Here is a 25,200-nt window from a genome sequence, read left to right on the forward strand (position 1 = left end):
AACATGCCAAATGCGTTCTCCTGCACACTGTGCCCTCAGCTATGCCATACTGTACACATTGTTTTATACCTTGAGTTATTTTTCATAATATATAGGCAATTGTTTTAAATGAGCCCCCTTATTCTTTGTAACTACCTTATTTTTACAGGTGGGTAAACCATAGTTTAATATTCAGTCTCTTGTTGGTAGGCATTTATATTATTTCTGGTGTTTTGCATGTGTATATCAGCAGGATGATTTCTTTTCTTTTCTTTTTTATTTATTTAATTTATTTATTTGTAGCAAGAATTACTGTCAAACTCCAGTCACTGGGCCAGAGACCCTCGTGGTGTTAATAAAAGACTTGCCCCTCATGTAGTATACTTGCGAGTTCATCAGGATGAATTTTTCTAAATAGCATTGCTGGGTCAGGGACTATGTTCATTTGTATTTTTTATAACTATTTGCCAAATTGTTGTCCAGAGATGTTATATTCATTTTAATTCCCACCTGCAGTGCCTGAGGATACAAATATACATCTCAACCAATGAAAGGATTTATCATATTTCTGATCTTTGTGAATCAGATATATATTAAAAAGTATTGATCTCTTTTTATTTTTAATTTACATGAGAATGAATATGTTTTTATATGTGCGAAACCATTTGATATTGTGGTTTTTGTCAGTTGCTTACTTGTATCTTTTGTCCACTTTTCCTATTTCACATTAGGTGTAAGATTCATTTGGAATTGATTTTTATTTATCGTGAAAGGAAGGGGTAGAGGTTCCTTTTTTTTCCCCCGATATGAATATCCAATTGACTTAGCATCATTTTTGGAAAAGATTGTCTTTCTTCACTTATTACAGTGACACCTTTGCTGTAAGTCAGATGATTGTATATGTGTGGGTTTGTTTCTGAAATCTCTAGTCTTTTCTATTTGTCTACTTGTCTACTTGTCTATCCTTGTGACAAAGCACCCTGTTTGAATTACTGTAGATTTTAAATATCTTTTGGTGTCTGTTAGTTGATATCCCCCAAATTTATTCTTCTTCAAGATTGTCTTTATTATTCTTGTCTCTTTGCCTTTCCATTTGAGCTTGTAAATCTGTATAAGAAGAATTTATACAAGAAAGAAACTTGCCAATTTGTATAAGAAAGATTATGAGGATTTGTATGGTATTATAATCAATCTGTGGATCAATGGGGAACATTGACACATTTATAATACAGTCATTTAATCTGAGAACATGTATGCACCTCTTTTAGTAATGTTTTATATTTTTCTGTAGAGGTCTTAAATACCTTCCATTATATTTCAGTGAAACATTGGAGCAGCTCATACTAGCTCATGAGAGCTGATCTGATTCATCTCTTCCCAATCCCACATTCAGCGAGTCTCATTGGTAGATTGAAAGGGCCCATGATGGTAGGATTTATATCACAAAAATTGGCAAACACCACAAAGCAGAACTTTTCCCACTGTTAACAGATTATTGTTAAATATTTACCAGCACATCACTTAGATTTATTACTAGATTTATCAGGTTTTATAATGATGTGTAAATAGTATTTTTATTATTAAAATTAATGTGTAATATACACACAGTAAAATTCATGTGCTTATTTTCCATCCATGTATTTTCCTTAGTGAAGTGTTGGTTCAGATCTTTTGCACATTTTTAAATTGGGTTATTTATTTCATTATTATTATTATTATTGAAGAGGATTGGTGTTAATTCTTTAAATGTTTGGTAGAAGCTGCCTGGTCCTGGAGTTTCCTGTGATGGCAGTTTTTGGATAACTAACTTAAGCTCTTTACTTGTTGTTGGTCGTTTTTCTGTTTCTTCCTGATTGAGTCTTGGTAGGTTGTGCATTTTTGGAAATGTATCCATTTCTTTTAGGTTATGTAATTTGTTGGTATATAATTGTTCACAGTAGTTCCTTACAATTCTATATATTTCTGTGGTATCAGTTGTAATGTCTCCTTTTCATTTCTAATTTTATTTATTTGAGTTTCTTCTCTTGTTTTTCTTAGTCTAGTTAAAGGTTTGTCAATTGTATCTTTTTGAAGAACCAGCTCTTAATTTCATTGGTCTTTCTGCTGTTTTTCTGGACTGTGCTTATTTATTTCTGCTCTGATCTTTACTATTTCCTTCCTTCTGCTATTTTTGGGCTTAATTTGTTTTTCTTTTTCTAGTTCCTTAAGGTGTAAAGTTTTTTCTTGAGATCCTCCTAATTTCTTAATATACACATTTATTGCTATGAACTTTACTTTCAGAACACTTTTACTGCCTCCTACAGTATTTGATATGTTGTATTTACATTTTCATTTATTATGAGATAATTTTTTATTTCCCTTTTGTTTTCTTCTTTGCCCAATGCTTCGTTTAGAAGTGCATTGTTTAGTTTCCACATATTTGTCAATCTTCTCACTTTTCCTCTTGTTGATTTCTAGTTTCATACCATGGTAGTCAGAGAAGATAGTTGACATGATTTCAGTGTTCTTAAACTTGCTAAGATTTGTTTTGTGACCTATCCTATGAGCTGTCTTGGAGAATGTACCGTGTGCATTTGATAAGAGTGTGTATTCTGCTGCTGTTGGATGAAATGTTCTATATATGTTTATTGAGTCCTTTTGCTCTAAAGTGCGTTCTATTTCAATATCTGCTCGTGTTTTTCTGTCTGGATGATCTATCCATTGCTGATAGTCAAGTATTGAAGTCCCCTACAATGATCTTATTGTTATCTATTTCTCCTCCATATCTATAACTATTTGCTTAATCTATTTTGGTGAGTAGCTCTTGGGAACATACATATTTATGATCTGATATACTGGCCTTTCTATCATTATATACTGACCTTCTTTGTCTCTTGTCCTTTTTGACTTGAAGTCTTTTTGTCTGATGTAAGCATGGCTATTCCCACCTTCTTTTTTCCCTTGTGCTTGGAATAGCATCTTCCCTTCTTTCACTTTGAGCTGTGTGTCTTTAGAGCGGAAAGGAATCTCCTGTGGGCGGCACATAGTTGGGTCTTATTTTGTTGTCCTTGTTTTTGTTTTTTAATCCATCTAGCCACTCTGTACCTTTTATTTGGTAAATTCAATTCATTTACATTATAGATATGCAGGGATTTACTATGGCTATTTTATCTTTTGCCTTCTGGTTATTTTTCTCTCCACTGTTTCAGGTTCCTTCTGTTTCTGTCTACCTTCATAAGTTGGTGGTCTTCCATGGTGCTCTGCTTAGTCGCCTGTTTTTTAAATTTCATATCACTGCTTTAGATTTTGCTATGTGCTTACCATGAAGGTTACATAAAACATTTCATAGATATGTTTTTTAGTCTTTTTAGTCTTTTCTCAGCTCATAGCAATTTATCTTCATTCACCTATAGAAGTTCCATCTTTTTACTCTTCCTCTTATTTTTGATGTCAAAAAAGCTTTTACACTATGACTTCATTATCAAGCTCTACACCCAATGTGGGACTTGAACTCATGACCCCATGATTAAGAGTCTCATTCTCTACCAACTGAGCCAGCCAGGCATCCCACCTGAGTCACTTCTAGATTCCTATCTTCTAGCTTGCTAATTCTGTCTTCCATCTGATCTCTATTTCCAATGCATTCTAACTCATTCTTCATTTCATTTACTGAGTTCACCAGTTCCAGAATTGCTGTTTGTTTGGTTTTTTTTAAGAATTTCAGTCTCTGGTAAAGTACTTCTTCTGTTCATTAATTTTTTTTCAAAGATTTTATTTATTTAATTAGAGAGAGAGGGAGAACACAGAGGAAGAGTGAGAGGGAGAAGCAGACTCCCCGCTGAGCAGAGAGCCTGATGTGGAACTCTATCCCAGGACCCTGAGATCGTGACCTGAGCCGAAGGCAGACGCTTAACTGACTGAGTCACCCAGACGCCCCTGTTCATTAATTTTATTTCTGAGATTATTATTTTACCTTTCTGAGTTTTCTTGTAGCTCACTGAATTTTTTCATAACAGCAATTTTTTTAAAGAGATTTATTTATTTTATTTGAGAGAGAGAGAACAAGCGCGAGTGGGGGAAGGGGCAGAGGGAGAGAACCTGCAAGCAGACTCCCCGCTGAGCAAGAAGCCAGATGCATGGCTCAATTCAGGGCTTGATCTGACCCATGAAATCATTACCTGAGCTGAAACCAAGAGTTGGACACTTAACCAACTGAGCCTCCCAGGCACCTCTAATAACAGTGATTTTGGATTCTTTATCAGATCACAGTATCCATGTCTTTCATTTGGTTGCTGGAAGATTATCATTTTCTTTATGTAATACCATATTACCATGACTTTTTCGTGCTGTTTGATGAAAACTGCCCCTGCTACCACATTTGAAGTTACAAATACCTTTCTTATTTAAGCAAGGTTTTGTTTGCTTTGATTCTAACAGTTCAACAGGTTTGGTAATTAGGAGTCTTCCTTTGTTTTCCAGAAGGTGGCACTATAGCACAAGGTTTTGGTTTCCCTTGCAGCAGCTCTTTTGTATTTACATATACGTAAAGCTGGCTGGGGGGGGGAGGAGGGTGGGTGGCTTTCGAGTTGGGGGACATACTTAACACCTGGGATTTGGGGTGTGCCCATAGCTGGAGGCCAGCTCAGTAGGGACTCCTTGAATGGAGGAGGTGGGGTCCCAGAGGTCCCTGGGTGGTTTTTTTGCCAGAACTCTGAGACAAGCAACAGGAGATATTTTCCTTCAGTTCCTACTTCTCTTTCCTTTCCCTCCCCCCATTCACTGCAGTCTTACCTCAGGGAGAGAAATGTCCCTCCAGCTGTGGAATGCAGAACCTGACTGGCAGACCCCTCCCCCCAACTCACTGCCTTTACCCCCCACCTCTTTAAAGGCTTGTGCCTGGTCCCAGCTGCTGTACTTGATGCTGGAGGCTCTACAGCCCTAGGCTCCATGGCCTCTTCCTTCTCCCTGCAGCCTCCTCTGTGGTCCAGTCCACCCACTTCTTGGTGCACAGATGGATGGATCTCTTGGGTGTCCTAGTAAGCCTGGAAAAGGCCCTTTCTTTCTTTCCTTTTTTTGGGGGGCGGGGGTTATAGATGGCCAATTAGTTGTAAATCAAAGAGGAGAGAAAAAAGAAAGTTCTCATGTCACCATGATGCGGATGTCATTCTTCTCATATTATCTTTTAAATATCTGTAGGATCTGTAGTGATATCCCTTTTTCATATCTGAAATTGATGATATGTGACTTTTTTCTCTTATTTTGTTTGATTAGTCTTAGATTATTAAATCATTCTTGTTGATCTCTATTTCTAGTTCATTGGTTTCTGACATCTTTATTACTTCCTCCTTTTTTTTTTTTTGCATTTAATATGCTATTCTTTTTCTCACTTAAGATGAATATTAGATTATGCTTTTTCAAAGTCTTTTCTACTAAATACATTTCAAGGTGTAAATTTCCTCTAAGCAAGTTTTTGTTATGTCATATTTTCACTATTTCTGTATAAATAAGATACTACACTGCAACCTACTGATTCTAATATTTATATAGAAAGAGTCAAAATAGCCATAACTGGGGCGCCTGGGTGGCACAGTCGTTAAGTGTCTGACTTCTGCTCAGGGTGTGATCCCGGCGTTATGGGATCGAGCCCCACATCAGGCTCCTCTGCTATGAGCCTGCTTCTTCCTCTCCCAGTCCCCCTGCTTGTGTTCCCTCTCTCTCTCTCTCGCTGGCTGTCTCTATCTCTGTCAAATAAATAAATAAAATCTTAAAAAAATAATAAATAATAGCCATAACTGACAATAATTAGAAGATAGGATATAGGCTTACCCTACTATATGTAATGAATTTTCATAAAGCTATTTTGATAAAGATAGTGTATAGTGCTGCTGATGAATGGATCAGATTCATTAGATTATTTAGTTTACAACATATTCTCATTTCCCGTATGATATTTTCTTATATCCATAGGTTATTTAGAAATTTACTGCTTAATTTCAAAATATTTAGGAATTTTCTAAATATATACTTGTTATTGATTTTTAGTTTAATTTCTCTATTATCAGAGAACATTTTTTTTGCAGTATTTTAAAAATTTGAAATGTGCTGAGATCTGATATATGAACCAGTACATGGTCTATTTGGTGAATATCCCATATGAACTTTGAATATATGGTTTTGCAATTATTAGATGTCAACTTGGTCAGGTTGGCTATTGATACTGTTTAAATGTTCTACATCTTTACTGACTTTTTGTCTGAAATTTTAGACAATGGAGAAAAATTCCTAGAAAGATAAAATGTACAAAAAAATTTCTGAAAAAGAAATACAAAACTTTATTAGTACTAATGTAGCTATTGCATCATAAGTATTAATGAAATTGAGGTAATAGTTAAAAATCATCTCACAAAGAAAACAGCAGGCCCAGATGGTTTTATAGTCAAGATATATCAAAATTTCAAAGAACTGTTCACCGTAATTTTTTATTACAAACTCTTTTTGAAGATAGAAAGGGAAGCATTTGCTAATTCCTTTTATAAAGCTAATATAACTGAATATTAAACTAGCCAAAGAGGGGTGCCTGAGTGGCTCAGCTCTTAAGTGTCTGCCTTTGGCTCAGGGCCTGATCGCAGGGTCCTGGGATCAAGCCCCGCATCGGGCTCCCTGCTCTGCTGGGATCCTGCTTCTTCCTCTCCCCCTCCCCCTGCTTGTGTTCCCTCTCTCGCTGGCTGTCTCTCTCTCTGTCAAATAAATAAACAAACAAAAATAAATAAATAAAATAAAAATAAACTAGCCAAAGACAAAATGAGAAAGGAAAATGATAGACTCAATTCATTGGTGAATATAGATGAACAATTCCTAAACAAGACTTTAGCAAACTGAGTCAATAGTATATAAATAAGATATTGTACCCTGAAAATATCAGGTTTGTACAAAAATGTAAAGATGTATTACTTACGTTAACAGAGTAGAGGTGTAAACTAGGTGATCATGTCAACAGATGCAGAAAAGACATTTGATAAAATTCATTTTCCATTTATGATTTTTGAAAACTCATAGTAAACCAGTAGAGAAGTTCCTTAATAAAGTAAAGTTATCTAACAAACCAGACCAAACTATAGCAAATATGAACTCAAATATTGGAAGTAGTCCCATTAAAATGAGGAAGTTATGTTCACTAAAATCATAAGTTGTGTCTAGTATTACCTCTGCTATTCAACATTGTATTCAATGTCCAATGATACAAGAAAAGGAAAAGAAATACATCAGGATTAAAAAGATAGAAATAGAACTTCACTATTTGTAAAAATTATTTGTTTCTACATTAATGAAACCCAAAAGTATCTACTCAGAATTTATAGAGAGGAGTAGTTTAACAAATGTTTCAACATGAGGCTAATCTATTAAAGTCAGTTACATTTCTTTACCCAAGCAACAGCTATAAAACATAATTAAAAACAGCAATGAAACCAGTTATAATTAGCAATAAAATCTAATGTACTTAGGAATGAATGTAACAAACCTACTTTCTCCAGCACCCCAAATTATAAAAACTTTATTGAAGCAGATTAAAAGAGATTTCTCATGTTTATGGGTTGGAAGACAATATAATAAAATTGATCCCTTCCAAAATGATCCATAAATTTAATATAACTTAAAAAAATTCAACTAGCATATTGATTCCAATATTTGTACGGAAAGGGTCAAAATAGCCAAGACTGATAATAATTAGAGGAATATAATCATACTATATATAATGACTTTTTATAAAGCTGTTTGAGGAGCACCTGGGTGGCACAGTCGGTTAAGCATCTGATTCTTGGTTTCAGCTCAAGTTGTGATCTCAGGTGGTGATCTCAGGGTTGTGATCTCAGGGTTGTGAGATCAAGCTCCGTGTTGGGCTCCGCACTCAACACGGAGTCTGCTGGAGACTCTTCTCCCCTCTTCCTCTGTCCCTCCCTGCTCCCTGCTCTCTCTCTCTCTAAAATAAATAAATAAAATCTTACAGAAAAAAATTGTTTTGATTAAGATAGTATACTGTTGGTGCTGATGTAGATGAATTATTGAATGGATCAGAATCGAGAGATCAGAAACAAAGTCATTATATGTGTGTGTATATGTGTATAAATATATGTATGTATGTATATATATTTGTGCATAAATATGTATGCATGTGTATAACTCTTATTTATGATAAAAATCAAATGGCAGACTACTTGAGGAAAGGAGGTTTTGATAGAGTTCTGAAAACTTTGTTACTCATATAAAGTCAAATTGGATTTCGATCTCACATCTTACACAAGTAGCGACTTCTTGTGGGTTGAGAACTTAAGTATCAAAAGCAAAACTTAGAAACTAGAGGAATGTATATGAATGTATTCACATCTTGTATAAGGAATAATTTCTTAAACATGATATATTAAGTACTAATCATAAAATAAATTATTAATAAAATCTATTATATTAAAATTAAGAATGACTTTTCATTAATAAGAGCTTAAGGAAAATGAACAGGTAATCTCTAAACTAGGAGATTTTTGCCATGCATATAACTAACAAAGGACGAGCAGTCAAAATACATAAAGAACCACTGCAAATCAGTGAAAAAAAGACACACCTAGTAGAAAATGAGCAAAAGGCGTGTTTACCTCATTGGCATTTAGAGATGCATAGCAAGACCGTGATGACATATCACTTACTTATTTTACACCTGTGCAAGTGACAAAAATTAAGAAGTCAGACAAAACCAAGTGTTGGAAAGGATGTGGATCAATAGGATGTCTAAGAAATTGAGAGGAGTGGGTAGGGAGTGAAACATTGGTACAACCACTTAACAAAATTGCATCATGCTGAAATGTTGAATATTTGAAAACATTACAGCCCAGAAATTCTATTGAAAGCACCTGTTACATATATGTAGTTTGATGCAAGCAATCTTTGAGAATTATTTCAGTCTGTAGAAAGTTGTGATATAGTTTTCAGCTCTGAAGATGTTTTTCTGTCCAAAATATTGTTTAGCCTGGGTTCCTGAGTCACATCAATTGTGTAATCAGATCCTAACTACATGATAGGCAAAGAGCTTTGTCAAAGAAAATGAATATTTGCCATCTTCAACAAAAGGCCATTTGTGCTGAGGCTGAAATTAGGTTGGCGGGTAGTACTGGAATCAAATATGAATAGATAATGAATGATAGTATTAATAGAAATCATTATTAATAATAGTATTATTAGTAATACTATTAGTGTTAGGTCATTATTAAGCATGTACTAATTGTCTAGCTCTTTGGTTTTCATTTAATGAACATTACTTAAGTGTCACAAAGGCCTCTCTGATATAGGTATCATTCTTAATCTCATTTTTCAGATAGATGATAGCCATTGGGTGGTTAGATAATTTCCACAACTTCGTATATGTGTAAGGTGTGAAACTGGGATTTAAACAAAGACTCTGACTCCAGCATTGAGATAAGGCAATATGGAAGGTGTCATTCTTTGGATATAAAATCAATTTTTCTTAACTTTGCTGAGAGAACAGCTCTGATTCATGGCTACAGGCAATGGTCCTCTTGTTTCCAGACGCTTTGTACTAGGTTCAGAAAGTATCGCTGTATGTCTGTCTCCACTAGTGAAAAACTGAAATTAGATGTTAGATTTGCAGTATTTCAGTAGTACTTTCTTAAAGATGAACAGCAATATAGATAGATAATTATCAATGTGGTACAATTATATATACATATGTAAATGTAATCAGAAGTCTTGTTAAAAATTATGCCAGGAGATATGATTGCCTGTTTTTCTCTAGTTATAAAACTTCTTATTAAGTACAGGCATTCCTCATTTTGTTGCACTCTGTTTTATTGAGCTTCACAGATATTGCATTTTTAACAAATTGAAGGTTTGTGGTGACACTGCATTAAGCAAGCCTGTACACATCGTTTTTCCAACAGCATTTGCTCACTTTGTGTCTGTGTCCCATTTTAGTAATTGTTGCACTATTTAAGACTTTTGAGTTCGATGACTGTGAGGGGTTCAAGGCTGCAATAGAGGAAGTAACTGCAGATGTGGTGGAAACCGCGGGAGAACTAGAATTAGAAGCGGGGCCTGAAGATAGGACTGAGTTGCAGAACCCTCAGGATAAAACTTGAATGTGTGAGGGGTCGCTTCTGATACATGAGGAGAGAAAGTGGTTTCTTAAGGTGGAATCAACCCCTGGTGAAGATGCTGTGAAGACTGGAAATGACAGCAGAGGATTTAGAATATGACATAAACTTAGTTGATAAAGCAGCAGGAGGGTTTGAGAGAACGGACTCTAATTTCGAGAGAAGTTCTATGTGGGTAAAATGCTGTCAAACAGCAAGCATGCTACAGAGAAACTCTTCACAAAAGAAAGAGTCAATCAATGCAGCAAATTTCATTGTTGTCTTATTTTAGGAAATTGCCACAGTCACCCCAGACTTCAGCACTAGGCACCCTGATCAGTCAGCAGCCATCAGCACCAAGGCCAGACCCTCCAGTAAAAAGATGACAACTTTCCGAAAGCTCAGATGATGATTACCATTTTTTTTTTTTTAGCAATAAAGTAGTTTTAAATTAAGGTACATATTTTGGGTTTTTTAAGACACAATGCTATTGCACACTTAATAGACTACAGTGTCGTATAAATATAACTTTTATAGGCACTGGGAAACCGAAAAACTCCTATGACTTGCTTTATTGTGGTGGTCTGGAATTGAATCTGCAATATCTCCAAGGTATGCCTGCAGACATAATGGAGGATGTCTATTTAAATATATTTTCAAAGATTTAAATGAAAGGTTATTTAAGGGCCCAGTTTGTTCAAAATTAATACTATTAAGGGTTGATTTGAGGCTAGGTCATATATCTGATCTGAAGAATTAATTGGTGTATGTTTTGACCTTCTGTTCTTTTGATACAAAGCAAATGAGCCCATTCATGTGGTGTCTAAGAGTTATCTGATTTCCCTAAAGAAACAGAATGTCATAGTAGAAAGGCCTGGGATGAAAGTTTAGATACTTGGGATCTAATCTCAAGTTGGCAGTTACTAACTATGTGAACTCGGATCTAACGCTTACTAGTGGGCATGCTCTTGGAAAAGTTACTTAACCCAATTCTTAATTTCCTCATGTGTCAAAAATACAGATAATAATAAATACCTTGCTGGAGTAGTAAAAGGAAATAAATAGTAACACAAGAAAGCATCCATGGTAGATTGCCTGATACAGAAAATCCAAATCCTTTTCTTGGGCAAGGTTGGTTACATCTTTGGCTTTTGTTTCCTAAATCTATAATAATACTAAAAGCATTTACAACGTACCAGCAGCTGTTCTAAGTGTGTTACTTGAATATATTAATTCACAGCAACGTTATGAGGTAGACACAGAGAGGTTAAGCAACTTGCTGAAGATTACTAAGAAATGGGGAAACCTTTATTCAAATCTCAGTAGTCTGGTTCCAGAGCCAGCGTTTTAAACCACTACACTGTACTGCCCTTTTAAAGGAAGGGTTTGTAGGCTGTACCAGTAGTTTATTGCCTGTTTTGCTGCATAATAACCACAAAACCTCAAGGGCATAGAACAATAAGCATTTATTGATCATACATGTTGAAATAGTTGTCAGGCAACTATTGGTCTTGGCTGAGCTCCCTCACATGGCTTGGGGTTGGCTTGCTGTAGGGCTTGGTTGGGACTATGCTGTTTGCCTTTGTTCCAAGTGTCTCTCATCCTGCAGCAGACTACTTTGAGAATATTGACATGGTGAATGGCAGAAGTGAAAAAGCAAAATGGAAAAACACAAGGACTTTTCTAAGAAGCCTCTGCTGTGTCATGTCTGCTAAAGCAGCTCACGTGGCTGACCCCAGAGTCAAAGCGGGAGGACATTACAAAGTTACATTACAAAGGCAGTAGATACAAGAACAGGTCCCTTGACACATTGAAGTTATTTTGTAATATACTACAAATGCCATGGTCCGGGGTTCTAAAACCCTTTTTTTTTTTTAAAGATTTTATTTATTTATTCGACAGAGATAGAGACAGCCAGCGAGAGAGGGAACACAAGCAGGGGGAGTGGGAGAGGAAGAAGCAGGCTCATAGCGGAGGAGCCTGATGTGGGGCTTGATCCCAGAACGCCGGGATCACGCCCTGAGCCGAAGGCAGACGCTTAACCGTTGTGCCACCCAGGCGCCCCCAGGGTTCTAAAACTCTTATATATTAAGGATTAATTCTAAAAGTTGACCTCTGTCAAAACTGACATTTCTGAAAATTAAATGGAAAACTTCTTTCCATCTTACATAAGAAGAAACTAAGCATCAGAGTTTCAAAATGACTTAACAAGAGAACAAGATTTCTTTGTCTATGTTTTTATTTTTATCTTTTGATCCTCTTCACCTATTTCTCCCACCCTCACCCCCCCAATTCTGGTAACCAGCAGCTGTTCTCTGTACCTATAAGCTTGTTTTATTTTTTGTTTTTATTTTTATTTTATTTTTTAAGATTTTATTTATTTGACAGAGAAAGAGACAGCCAGTGAGAGAGGGAACACAAGCGGGGGGAGCGGGAGAGGAAGAAGTAGGCTTCCAGTGGAGCAGTGAGCCCAATGTGGGGCTCGATCCCAGGACTCTGGGATCATGCCCTGAGCCGAAGGCAGATGCTTAATGACCGAGCGCCCAGGCGCCCCTGTTTTTGTTTTTTAAATTCCACATATAAGAGACCGTACGGTATTTGTCTTTCTCTGTCCTGCACAATGCACTTGAGGTCCATCTATGTTATCACAAATGGCAAGATTTCATTATTTTTTATGGCTGAGTAATAGTCCATCGCATATATGTGTGTGTGTATGCATATATGTGTGTGTGTGTGTGCATATATGTGTGTATACACACACACACACACACACACACACTAATTTCTTTATCCCTTCATTCATCAGTGGACACCTAGGTTGTTCTTAGGTTGTTTCCATATCTTGACTATTATAAATAATGCTATAATGAACATAGGGGTGCATATATCTTTTTGAGTTACTCATTTCATTTTCTTCAGATGAATACCTAGAAGTGGAATTGCTGGATCACATAGTAATTTTATTTTTAATTTTTTCCATACTGTTTTCCACAGTGGTTTCACCAATTTATGTTTTCACCAGCAGTGCACAAGGATTCCTTTTTCTCTATGTCCTAACCAGGACTTGTTTCTTCTCTTTTTGATAATGGCCATTCTAATAGGTATGAGGTGATATCTATTTGGTTTTGATTTGCATTTTTTGATGATTAATGATATTGAGCTCCTTTTCATGTGTCTGTTGGCCATTTGCATGTCTTCTGTAGAAAAAGGTCTATTCAGATCCTCTGCCCATTTTTAAATTGGATTGTTTGAGGGTTTTGTTTTTTTGTTTGTTTTTTTTTTTTTTTTGCTATTTAGTTGTATCAGTTCTTAATATATTTTGGATATTAACCATTTATCATATATATGATAATTTTTTACATACATATGTATACATACACACACACAAATTTCTGGAAAATAGGCAGAAAGTTCTTCTAGGAATACTTAGTTCAGTCTATAATCCCAAGGCAGTGATGGTGATGGTGGTGATGATAGCTAACCTTTATGAGATTACTATGTGCCAAGCACTGATCTCAGCACTTTACATATAGTAGCTCCCTTAATCTTTATAACAACCCAATTAATAGGTACTATTAGTAGTTTACATTTTACAGATGAAGAGTTGAGAGATTTAGTAATTTCCCAGGGTCACACAGCTTTTGTATAAGATCTTCACACCAAATAACTTTTTTAAAATTGAATTATATCTAGAGCTCTTTGCTATGGATTTGAAGGATGTCTGTAATCTGGCCCTATCCAATTTAATTATCTGTAAATTCCATTGCTATGAGGTATAATTTTAGACATTTAAGAACCTAGGAATTTGTAGATGGCATGCATGTAATGAAGGAAGCTGAACTAGGTGCTGTAGAAATTTATTCCAATTTCAAAAATATGTGATTCTGATTCTCTGTATTTATTTCCTCCTATGTGTGTTCAGTTTTAAAAAACTTTGCAAGGATCCTTTATGTGAATAACTAAACTTATTTTTAGGGGATGAAGAAAGTATGAACTAAAGTCATTTTATTCCTATGCTCCAAAAGTAGAACCCTTTGCTTTGATTTTCTTTCTCACTCTGCAAACAGATCTCTGCCCTGACTTGGAGCTTTCTTGAGAATAAAATTCTCTTTGATTTGGTCACATAATCAGAAAGATGAGATATGTCTTTCTGAGACATAAGTCTTTCTGAGACATTTAATGACATTAATATATGTCATTAAAACGAGCATTTCTAATTCCATTGTGCCCCTGTTTCAGATATTTGAGAATTGAGAGGTACCTGTACATTTCTTGGTATTTTGAGATGATTAGCTGAATAAATTGCTATTTTATTCAACAGGTGGGTTTTCAGAAAAGACATACGAATGGAGCTCAGAAGAGGAGGAGCCGGTGAAAAAGGCAGGACCAGTCCAAGTCCTCATCGTCAAAGATGACCATTCGTTTGAGTTAGATGAAACGGCACTGAATCGGATCCTTCTCTCAGAGGCTGTCAGGGACAAGGAGGTTGTTGCCGTATCTGTGGCTGGAGCCTTTAGAAAAGGAAAATCATTCCTGATGGACTTTATGTTGAGATACATGTACAACCAGGTGCGTAAGATTGCTTTAAAATGTTTTCTTGTTTCTGTGCTCTTGTCCTGTTGTGTTTGTATTTAGTAGTGTTCAGTATTTCCACTTGCATTATCCTATATGCTGCGGTAGAACCATTCCACCTGCAGTGCTTTGGGTACCAAACTCCATTGGCCACTTTCCTCTGAGGCCACTTTGCCACATTTCCCTTAGAATATAGCTTATTTTTTTATTCTTTTAGAAAGAGACACAGCATAGTGATATGATCATAAACTTTACATGTTAGAGTGTTTAAAATGTGTCACATAACTTTTATCATAACTTTTTTATGATAATTATTTTCTCCCCAACATTTATTATGACAAATTTCAAGCATGCAGCAAAGTTAAAAAGAATTTTACAGTGAAGACCTCAGTGTGAACTACCTAGATTTTACCATGAACATTAATATTCTTGTGTTATCACATGTGTCTCCAGTTCTTCTTCCCTCCTTACACCCATCACCGCTTCTGATTTTTTTATCCATTTCAAAGTAAACTGCTGACATTGGCACACTTCTTCATAAATATTTTAATCTGTATCGTTATCATATATTTCAGTTGTTTTCTTTTGTTGTAAAATCTACATTACAGTTACATGCATAAATCTTAGGTGTACATTTGCTTATTATGATTATTTTTTGAAAATGCTTATGCCTGCATGGCCACAAGTTCTATCAAGTATATCTTGCTGTTACCCCAGAAAGTTCTCTCTTCTCTTTTCCCGCTTGATTCTCATCTTACCCCACCCCCAGAGGCAATCAACAGTGTCATAACATTTGAGACGACAATGTGGCTCAGAAATGAAACTTTAAGGGACCTAGGATAAACCAAAAGCAGAAGGATAACAGAGTCCAGGAACATAAGGTTGGGAATGGAGAGCATACCTATATATTATTTTCTACCCTTTTCCCCATAGCAATTCTCTTGCACATATGGCTGTGGAGGCAGAAGGGACACACTACCCACAGCAACTTTGTGTTATTTACTTATACCATAATTATTCATTTGGGATTGATCTTTTATAGTTAGGGTATTTTTGAGTAGTTTCGTGAAGTTCACTTTAATATCTTCTATCTCTAGCTTCAGTTCAAGCAAATCAAGAATAGAACTACCAAAATACTTCAGGCTTTGAAACCAAACAGAACTCTTCGACATTAGTATGCTACTTAACATGGGTGGGAAAATTAAGTGAACAAAATTAGTTTCCATTCTTTGGGATTATACAGTTTTAGGCATATTCATAGTTTAAACTGTGAAATAAACATTAAAATTAAATGCTCAATAACATTTGTCATGTTGCTTGTGTTAAATAGCACTTGCCAGATTAAAGTGTAACAGATTGCTTATGTTTTTGTTTTTCTGCAACACTATTAGGTGCCTCTCCTCTTGCTGTTCACTCCCTCCTCCCCCAATACCGAAGTGTTTGTATGTATCATTATTGTGTATATCCTGACATAATATCCTTTCTCCTATCTTTATTTCTTTGCTTCTAGAATGCTCTCCCCAAATTTGCTCTCCTGGAAAATTCCCAAACATCCTTCAAATTTTAGCACAAACACCACCTCTCCTGTTAAGTCTTACCTGACCGAGAGTTAGTTATTTCTTTTCCTGTGCTTCTATTTATGCCTAATATACATGGCAACATAAGAGTTTGTTAACATGTCTGTCTTTTTTAAAATTAGGTTGTAAGCTTTCTCTGGTCTGGAATGATATCTATGTATTCCCAGGACCTAGAATAAAATGTAGCAGATACGGCTCCTCTGTAATAATATTCTAGATAAATAAAGTAATCGTATCAATGCAGTAGATGTGACTATGTTGTTTCCTTTTGACTATAGTTGGAGAGAGCTACAAACCGGAATTGATGTGTGGGAAAAACTACACCACATATCCCGTTCCATATCACAGACTTTCTTAATTTATAGGAATCAGTCGACTGGGTTGGAGATTACAATGAACCATTGACTGGTTTTTCATGGAGAGGTGGGTCTGAAAGAGAGACCACAGGAATCCAAATATGGAGTGAAGTCTTCCTTATCAATAAACCTGATGGCAAGAAGGTATGATGCAAACTTCGTAAAGAAAACTGAGTCTCACTTGCAAGAGTTACCACTTTTCAAGATCCTCAAAATGACCTTCTGAAAACTAGGTTCGGCAATTTGACATGAAAATTAAAAGGGAAGTGGGTTGCGTGTTCCTGTTTCCCTTTCTGTTGATCAAGGTGGAAAAATCATAGGGACAATAGGACAGCAGTTCAGCAAGCTAACATCTATATTTTGTTTCAGTATCGTTTCTGTTATGTTGGAATACCAATGAAAATTAATCATTATAGTATCAGCTAATTAATATTTTTAGTTTCTGTGGCATTCATGGCATATATAAAAAATTACTTATTAAGTATTCATTGATAATTGTTTGCTTTAGTTCTTATGGTGTTAAATTTGTAGTAACCCTAATACTGCACCTGTCCTATAAAATATCAATGCTGTGCTCTACTTGCCTGTAGGTTGCAGTGCTATTGATGGATACTCAGGGAACCTTTGATAGTCAGTCAACTCTGAGAGATTCGGCCACAGTATTTGCGCTTAGCACAATGATCAGCTCAATACAGGTATGGAATAAAATGAATCCATTTTGATGGCTGTTTCTTTAAAACTTATGAACATATGTGTTCCTACATACATGTGGTAGTTAAGACAAACAACAGAAATGGTAAATATATTATTTGGCTCAATTATCATACAAGTTATTGTGATTTCTATAAAAGTAGAATTGTTTTGGTTACTGTCATCTAATTTCTGTTCAGTTTTCAAACTCTATGGTCAGAAAAATTTGTATTGGGGCGCCTGGGTGGCACAGCGGTTAAGCGTCTGCCTTCTGCTCAGGGCGTGATCCCGGCGTTCTGGGATCGAGCCCCACATCAGGCTCCTCCGCTATGAGCCTGCTTCTTCCTCTCCCACTCCCCCTGCTTGTGTTCCCTCTCTGGCTGGCTGTCTCTATCTCTGTCAAATAAATAAATAAAATCTTTAAAAAAAAAAGAAAAATTTGTATTATCTTATTGATAATTTTTTTTCTGTTTAAAGCCTACAATCACTCAATATTATTAAGTCTTATGACGTATGCAAATAGATACATTAAAACTACCTATTGTAAGTTACATTTATGGAAACAAGATTTATAAATGATGGGGCGCCTGGGTGGCACAGCGGTTAAGCGTCTGCCTTCGGCTCAGGGCGTGATCCCGGCATTATGGGATCGAGCCCCACATCAGGCTCCTCCGCTATGAGCCTGCTTCTTCCTCTCCCACTCCCCCTGCTTGTGTTCCCTCTCTCGCTGGCTGTCTCTATCTCTGTCGAATAAATAAATAAAATCTTTAAAAAAAAAAAAAAAGATTTATAAATGAGTTTTTTTTTAAGATTTTATTTATTAATTTGACAGAGAGAAACAGCCAGCGAGAGGGAACGCAAGCAGGGGGAGTGAGAGAGGAAGAAGCAGGCTCCCAGAGGAGGAGTCTGATGTGGGGCTCGATCCCAGAACTCTGGGATCACGCCCTCAGCCGAAGGCAGACGCTCAATGACTGCGCCACCCAGCCGCCCCAAATGAGATTTTTTTTTCCATAGCCAGTAGAAACATTTCTAAGTATGAAAACATATGCTTTCCCAGCTTCTTTTTTTTTTTAGAAGGAGAGAGAGCACGTGTGTGATGTGGGGGGTTGTCTCGGAGGGGAGGGACAGGGGAAGAGGGAGAGAGAATCCCAAGCAGGTTCCACATGCGGGGCTCAATCTCACAATCTGAGATCATGACCTGAGCCAGAATCAAGAGGCAGATGCTTAACTAACTGAGGCACCCAGGCGGGGTTTTTTGTTTTTTGTTTTTTAAGATGCTTTCCCAACTTTTTAAAACATTTAATATACATTTAGATAAGTAAATGTCTTACAAAAATTTTTATCTTTGTGGCACCTGGGTGGCTCCTTTGGTTGAGCCTCCCGCTCTTGATTTTGGCTCAGGTCATGATCTCAGGGTCCTGGGATCAAGCCCCACATTGGGCTCTATGCTTAGTGTGGGGTCTGCTTGGGATTCTCTCTCTCCCTCTTCCTCTGCCCATCCCCCTGCTTCTGTGCTCTCTAAATAAATAAATAAAATCTTTAAAATTTTTTTTGTATCTTCCCTTCCTTTTTTCTTTCTTTGTCTTTTTTCAAGTATTGTTTTTGAAGTTATTGTAGGCTTTACAAATGGTCCTGAAAGTCCTTGGAGAGTTTTACTATAGCCATAGAACATATAGCATGAGAGATTTTAAAACAGTGTTTAGATATTTTCTATTCATAAGAAAGAGCAAGAAACAGATGGTTAAAAAGAGGTAAGATAGTTTAAGAGGTAGGGAAGGCAAAGTGGTTGGGGTAAATAAGTTAAGGCTGGAATTATAAGTGAGCAGAGAAAGCGTTGTTCATAATCAGCAGTATAAACAAGCCAATTAAAACAAGATTGACTTTGCCTTTTTAATATTTTTTATTTATATTTTACCTGAAAAGATTGAATATTTTCACTGAAAAATCTAAGTCCCTAGTAATGACTTTTTATTATCTGAGAAAAAATCTGTTATTTAAATAAGAACACAAAGTATGTTGTTTGTGTCAATATATAAACATATAAACATCCTTTTTTTTGAAGTTACCCCTCAAAATAAAAGAGAATGTCATCTTAGTGCTGTGATCTGTTCATGAAGCAGTAATGCATATGTGTAGAGATATGAGCCTGATATTTGGAACCTAACTTCAATGTGGTAGAACTGTCTATAGGCTTAACTAAATTAATCAATTATGAAAAGGTGAACATAAGTTTTCAAGACAAAATTTTATGGATGGGTTATTTAGATCGGGATTGCTATTATTTTGGTATGCTTGTAAGAATGATTATTTTAGTGACTAATTGTTTAGTTAGGTTCATAAATAATTTTAATATTCTGTCTCCAGGACAAGTGGCTGTGGTATTTCTGGAACAATTTTATGATCATTGTACGTTGTCTGTTGTCTTTCAAGCCTTCTTTATTACTCTCTCAAGGTCTTATAAATACCATTATATAAGAATACACTTAAGAGAGTTTGATTTTGTGAACATTGATATTTATAAAAGTAAAAAATGACTAAGTGCTTCGGAGGATGTTAATTATTTTCTCATTTTATCTTTACTTCTTAATCAAGGTATATAACTTATCCCAGAACGTCCAGGAGGATGACCTTCAGCACCTCCAGGTAACAATGTGTATACTTTTTTTTTTTTTTTTACATATCTGGTCATCTTTTGAGGATGTATAGATTTTGTTGGGCCTTCCTCTACTTGGAAAACTTAATTCAGAAAGATTTAGAAACATAATCAAATAGAGGTTGTCCTATTTCCAGGTTTCTTGTTTCAGCCCTGTATAGTTACATTCTTTCTAATTCAGTTTTCAAATTTCTTTGTTACTCTAAAGCTACTTGCAATTGGCCCTATATATGTGAATATATATGGCAGATGAGAGAAAAGAATCTCTGGTTTAAAAATGACCCAAAATGTGAATTTGATCCAGTCATAAAATAAATAACTCACAGAGGTGAGAAGTACACCATGGGGATACAGTCATTAACACTGTGATGTTGTGTGGTGACAGGTGGTGGGCACACTGAAGGTGAGCACACATAATGCGTAGAATTACCAAATCGCATGGTGCACACCTGAAACTATAACATCGTATGTCAGCTGTGCTTGAATAATATGTTTTGAAAACCTTTCTGTTCTATATGCTGCCCTCAGAGTATTGTTACAGCAAAAATGCAGAGAAAAAAACCTGAAGTTGAAGTCTTACGGTCAGAGATTTAATAATTATTAGTATGATATCAGTTGTATGCCAGACTTTTTTCCTATGGACTACTTTATACCTAAAAACTATGAGGGACTACCTGATGATAATTCGTAAAATTCTCTTTTAGATCTGAAAGAGTGACACCTAATTTATCCTTCATATTTTACAGATGAGGTAAATTTGGCTGAAAGTAGTAAATGACTTGCCTAAACTCATGTGGCTAATTAGTGGTATTTCTAGTGGGACTAGAAATCTGGGTATCTCCTGGGCTCAGTGCTCCTTCCACTTTCCAAGCAGCATTTAAATCTCAAATATGTAAAAGATGAGATTAGAGGTTTCCTTAAGAAAGTTCCCATCTCTGTAACACTCTGCTATCTTTCAATGCATGTTATTTTGTTACATAGCAAAATGTATTGTTTCTCTGATAATTTCCCTCTGCATATTTTATAGAAAATTTTGCTCTAAATAGACAATCTATCTTGGCAATAAGAGCCATGTACAAATTTAACAGACAACAAAGGCTAATAAAGCAGGGTAACCTGTGATGTTGGAAATAACATTTGGAGTTCACATCCGGCTTTATTCCCAAATATATTTCTAGTACCTCACACTGCATTTAGGACAAATAGGCAATACGCTGAATAATTGTTTCTTGTAATAAGTACGATTTACTTCTTCAGGCCTGTGTCATAACCTAGCCAACTGTTCTCCAAGCTAATGGTATGGCACTGTTCAATACCAGCTTAGGGATTTCTTAAGAAGGCTAATTTTGGACTTTGATATTGAGTAAGTAATCTTTTTCTGAGACCATTTAACATTTTTCCTGTAAACGACAACACCTCAGCCTCCTCAGAAAAGATTGTGACTTCCAATTATGTTAGTAGATGATTCTAATGTGAGTGTCTCACCCCTGGACCAGCTGCCTTTTAGACATGGTATTGCAGACTTTCACTGAATCACTCTAATCAGATGCTTAGTAATTACCCTTGGCTTCCTAGATCCTTCTGCAGGAGAGGCAGGGTGGTGCTGTGGGAGCTATCCTCGAGGGGCAGGGGCGGGAATCCTCTGTGTCAGTTCGTCCCAGCTCTGAGAAGCCGCACTGGCTTGTTAGTCTTGTAGAAGAAGTGGCATTACTTCCGTACAGCTGGGGAAACCCCCTGGGCTGGGCTGGATGAAACGCTCGTCAGAGGCCTAATCACAGTCCCCCCCTCAGGTCTTTGTTCTCTAAAACCTTACATTTCTGTCTACACAAAAATTGATACGGTGCCTCTCAACTGGGAGCAATTAGAAACAAGAGAAGGTGGTATATCTGATTATATTTTTAAGCCAAATGCCTTTATGCCTTTGTAGTAATTCAGTCCATTGTGCCATTAAATTTCCTCAGGCAACAACTTTTGTAAATACGGCCAACATAGTTTATGGCTCTCTGGTCTGATCTGTGCGAGTTCTGCTTTGAAAGGTTATTTACCATGTTACTTTTTCCCCCATCTTCCCTACAAAAGAACTGTCCTACATTCTTGATATAAAGGTATTAGCCTGAAGTGGAAACTTTATTTTTAACATGTACTTTATGTCCTTAATTTTTTATTTAAAAATTACTGTAGTTCTGCTGGAGGGGAGGGGCTGGAGGGATGGGGTGACTGGGTCATGGACATAACCCAGTGTGATGTAATGAGCACTGGGTTTTATATAAGACTGATGAATCACTCTGAAACCAATAATACATTACATGTCAATTAATTGAATTTAAATTTAAAAATAAATTAAAAATTACTGTAGTTCTGCTTTATCTAATTCTTAGTTCCTTAAAATGATTATTGTAACCTTAATAATACAGTATTATGTCTTAGCGAGGAAAACAAAGAATGGAAGAGAGCACAGAAGTAGAACTTTGCTGATACTGAAGTTTTCTCTGTGGTGTGTGTGATTTTCTGTCTAGCTCTTCACCGAGTATGGCAGACTGGCGATGGAGGAAATATTCCTGAAACCATTCCAGGTAAGTGGAGGGTAAAATGATGGTAAATTCTTATTAAATTTTTCTGAAGAGTATAACCAGGTATATTGATTAATTGAGAGGGTCATATTTCTTCCTTTTTATTTCTTTCAAGAAGTACTTTGATAACTTTGCTAGCGCTATTTGATGCAAGTAAGAGATTAAAATAGGGAAATAAAAATTTAACTGTTTTTTAAATGGGAAAATGAAAAGATGAATTAAGATTTTTTGGTTCCTACAAGGCTATCATCTTTTCTCCCCCAAATCCAACCCTAGAGATCTTACAAAAACTAAAAAAAAAAAAAAAGTGATGAATTTGTTAAACGTAAAAGTTAAAAACAAACAAAATTCCTGGGAAAATAGAAGGGGTTACAAGACACAATAAAAGCTAAATGAGAATCAGAGACAGGATATTGGGTGGGGGCAAGTTTTTTGGAGGTGCTTTTTCCCTTTTCTTCCTTCCTTCTTTCCTCCCTGCCTCCCTCCCCCTCCCTCTTTCTTTCTTCTTTCTTTCTTTCTCTCTTTCTTTCTTCTTTCTTTTCTTTCTTTCTTTCTTTCTTTCTTTCTTTCTTTCTTTCTTTCTTTCTTTCAAGTTATGTCTAAGTAATCTCTACACCGCATGTGGGACTCAAACCCATGACCCCAAAAGAACCGCATGCCCCTCCAACTGAGCCAGCCAGGCGCCCACTTTTCTCTTTCTTACACCTTGACCTGTGTGGGCCATCACTTGCTTCGTTGCACCAGGTATCAGACTAGCAACCAGCTCAGCCTCTGCTTGGAACAGCAGGGTGATGTCAGGGCAATATCTGAGCTTGTATTGAGTGGTATAAGCAGATTATTTGGCCCATTAATGCTCCCGCTGCCCCAGCCCTCTTTATATATCAAGAGCCAGGAGATTATAATTAAGTCAAAGAGCCTTGAAAACCTGGAAGAGGTGCAGATTTAACCACCAACGACTGCTCACCTAAAGCATGCCAGCTTCAGCCTAGGCTTATCAGAGGGGCTCAAGCTAAGTCTTAGACTAAATAAAACTTAGGAAGAGAGAAACAGAGTGAGAGAGAAAGAGAAAGAAGAGAAAGAGAAAGAAGAGAAAAGAAAAAGAGAGAGAGAAAGAAAGGGAAGGGAAGGAAATGAAAGGAAAGGAAAGAGAAAGAGAAAGAAAGAAAGAATCCACCTCCAAAAAACTTGCCCCCGCCCAGTATCCTGTCTCTGGTACTCATCTAGCTTTTGCCGTGTCTTATAACCATTCTGGTAAGTGATGTTGAGAATGGGGGAGGCTATGCATATGTAGGGGCAGGTGGTATATGGCAGATATCTGTACCTTCCTTTCACTTTTATGGTAAACCTAAAACTGTACTAGGAAAATAAAGTCTTAAAAACAAAACAAAACCATTCAAAAATGTTAAACTGAGTAAAGAGAAAATAGGCAAAGGACATATAGACAGTTCACAGAAAGGAAACCTGAATGGCTAATACATTTTTGAAAGGATGTCAAGTCTCATTGATAATCAGATAAAAATTAAAACAACAAGATACCATTTTACACTCATAGGCAAAAAGTTGAACATGGGGATAATACCAAATGATAGGATTTGAGTAAAGGGGAGCACTCAGGCCCTGCTGGTCAAAGTGCGTTGGAGCAGCGATTCTGTGAAGCAGGGGAAGTGTATAAGGGTACTCACTGTAGCATGGATAGAGTGGTAGTAGCAGCAGTGGAAGGCAGCATAGGTGTCCATCCCTAGAAGGACGGATACATAAATATGGTGAGAAGCACATTCTGGAATATTTTGCAACATCCAAAGGCAATGAACCTGTAGTCTATGGAGTAGCATGAATAGAGTGTTAAAATTCATACCAAATTAATTAGGAAAAAAGTTTGAGATTTATAACACAGTACTGTTTATGATTACTTAAAATGCTCTACATACACAAAAATAATACACGTTAGAGTAAGTGTGATTCGGAGTAGACAGTTGAATGGGAGTGGGGATCTGGGAAAAATATGAAGCAAGAAAGGGGCCTTTGCTTGGAGGGATGATGGTCTAGGGAAGGGGGTAGGGAGAGGAGTCCAGGTAGAATAAAACCGGTCCCTGCTTACAGTCTTCTCTTTGGATTATGATACCTATTAGATTCTGTTACCTTTGTTTATTTATTTTTGAAGGTTTTATTTATTTGACAGAGAGAGCACAAGCAAGGGGAGCAGCAGAGGGAGAGAGAGAAGCAGGCTCTCCTGAGCAGGGAGCCCGATGCAGGGCTCAGTCTCAGGACCCTGAGATCATGACCTGAGCAGAAGTCAGATGCTTAACTGACTGAGCCACCCAGCCGCCCCTAGATTGTTACCTTTAAAATATAATAATTTGTCAGGGTGATAGTTGAAGTATTATATAGTAATCGGGCTATTAGCTTTGATTTTTCTCTTCTCTGAAAGTTGTTACTCTCCAGATCCATTGGCATTGACTGGGAACTCCATTGTAAATTCTGGAAAGGATTTTTAAGTCTTACCAACAAATGTTACTGCTTCTTACACTTTGCCAGATACATTAAAATGAAGAGAGACTAACCCGTGCTCTGATTAGATAGATAGATAGATAGATAGATAGATAGATAGATAGATAGAAAGAAAGAAAGAAAGAGAGAGTGAGGGAGACACAGGGAGAGGTAGTGTTTTTGGTTAAATAATAATAATAA

General features: G+C 36.5%; 1 protein-coding gene across 2 annotated transcripts in view; it reads left to right on the forward strand.

Moving 5' to 3' along the window:
* ATL1 (atlastin GTPase 1) overlaps positions 1 to 25,200 on the forward strand; it is a 66,824-nt gene that overhangs the window by 17,794 nt on the left and 23,830 nt on the right. For both annotated transcript variants that reach the window (XM_008693194.2, XM_008693202.2), the window contains exons 2-6: positions 14,416 to 14,663; positions 16,609 to 16,743; positions 17,190 to 17,294; positions 19,882 to 19,932; positions 22,459 to 22,515. In XM_008693194.2, coding sequence (XP_008691416.1) covers positions 14,416 to 14,663; positions 16,609 to 16,743; positions 17,190 to 17,294; positions 19,882 to 19,932; positions 22,459 to 22,515 — 596 coding nt within the window. The remainder of the gene's footprint in view (positions 1 to 14,415; positions 14,664 to 16,608; positions 16,744 to 17,189; positions 17,295 to 19,881; positions 19,933 to 22,458; positions 22,516 to 25,200) is intronic.

Source organism: Ursus maritimus, unplaced genomic scaffold, assembly GCF_017311325.1.
Source record: "Ursus maritimus isolate PB19 unplaced genomic scaffold, ASM1731132v1 scaffold_36, whole genome shotgun sequence".
NCBI classification, from domain to species: domain Eukaryota; kingdom Metazoa; phylum Chordata; class Mammalia; order Carnivora; family Ursidae; genus Ursus; species Ursus maritimus.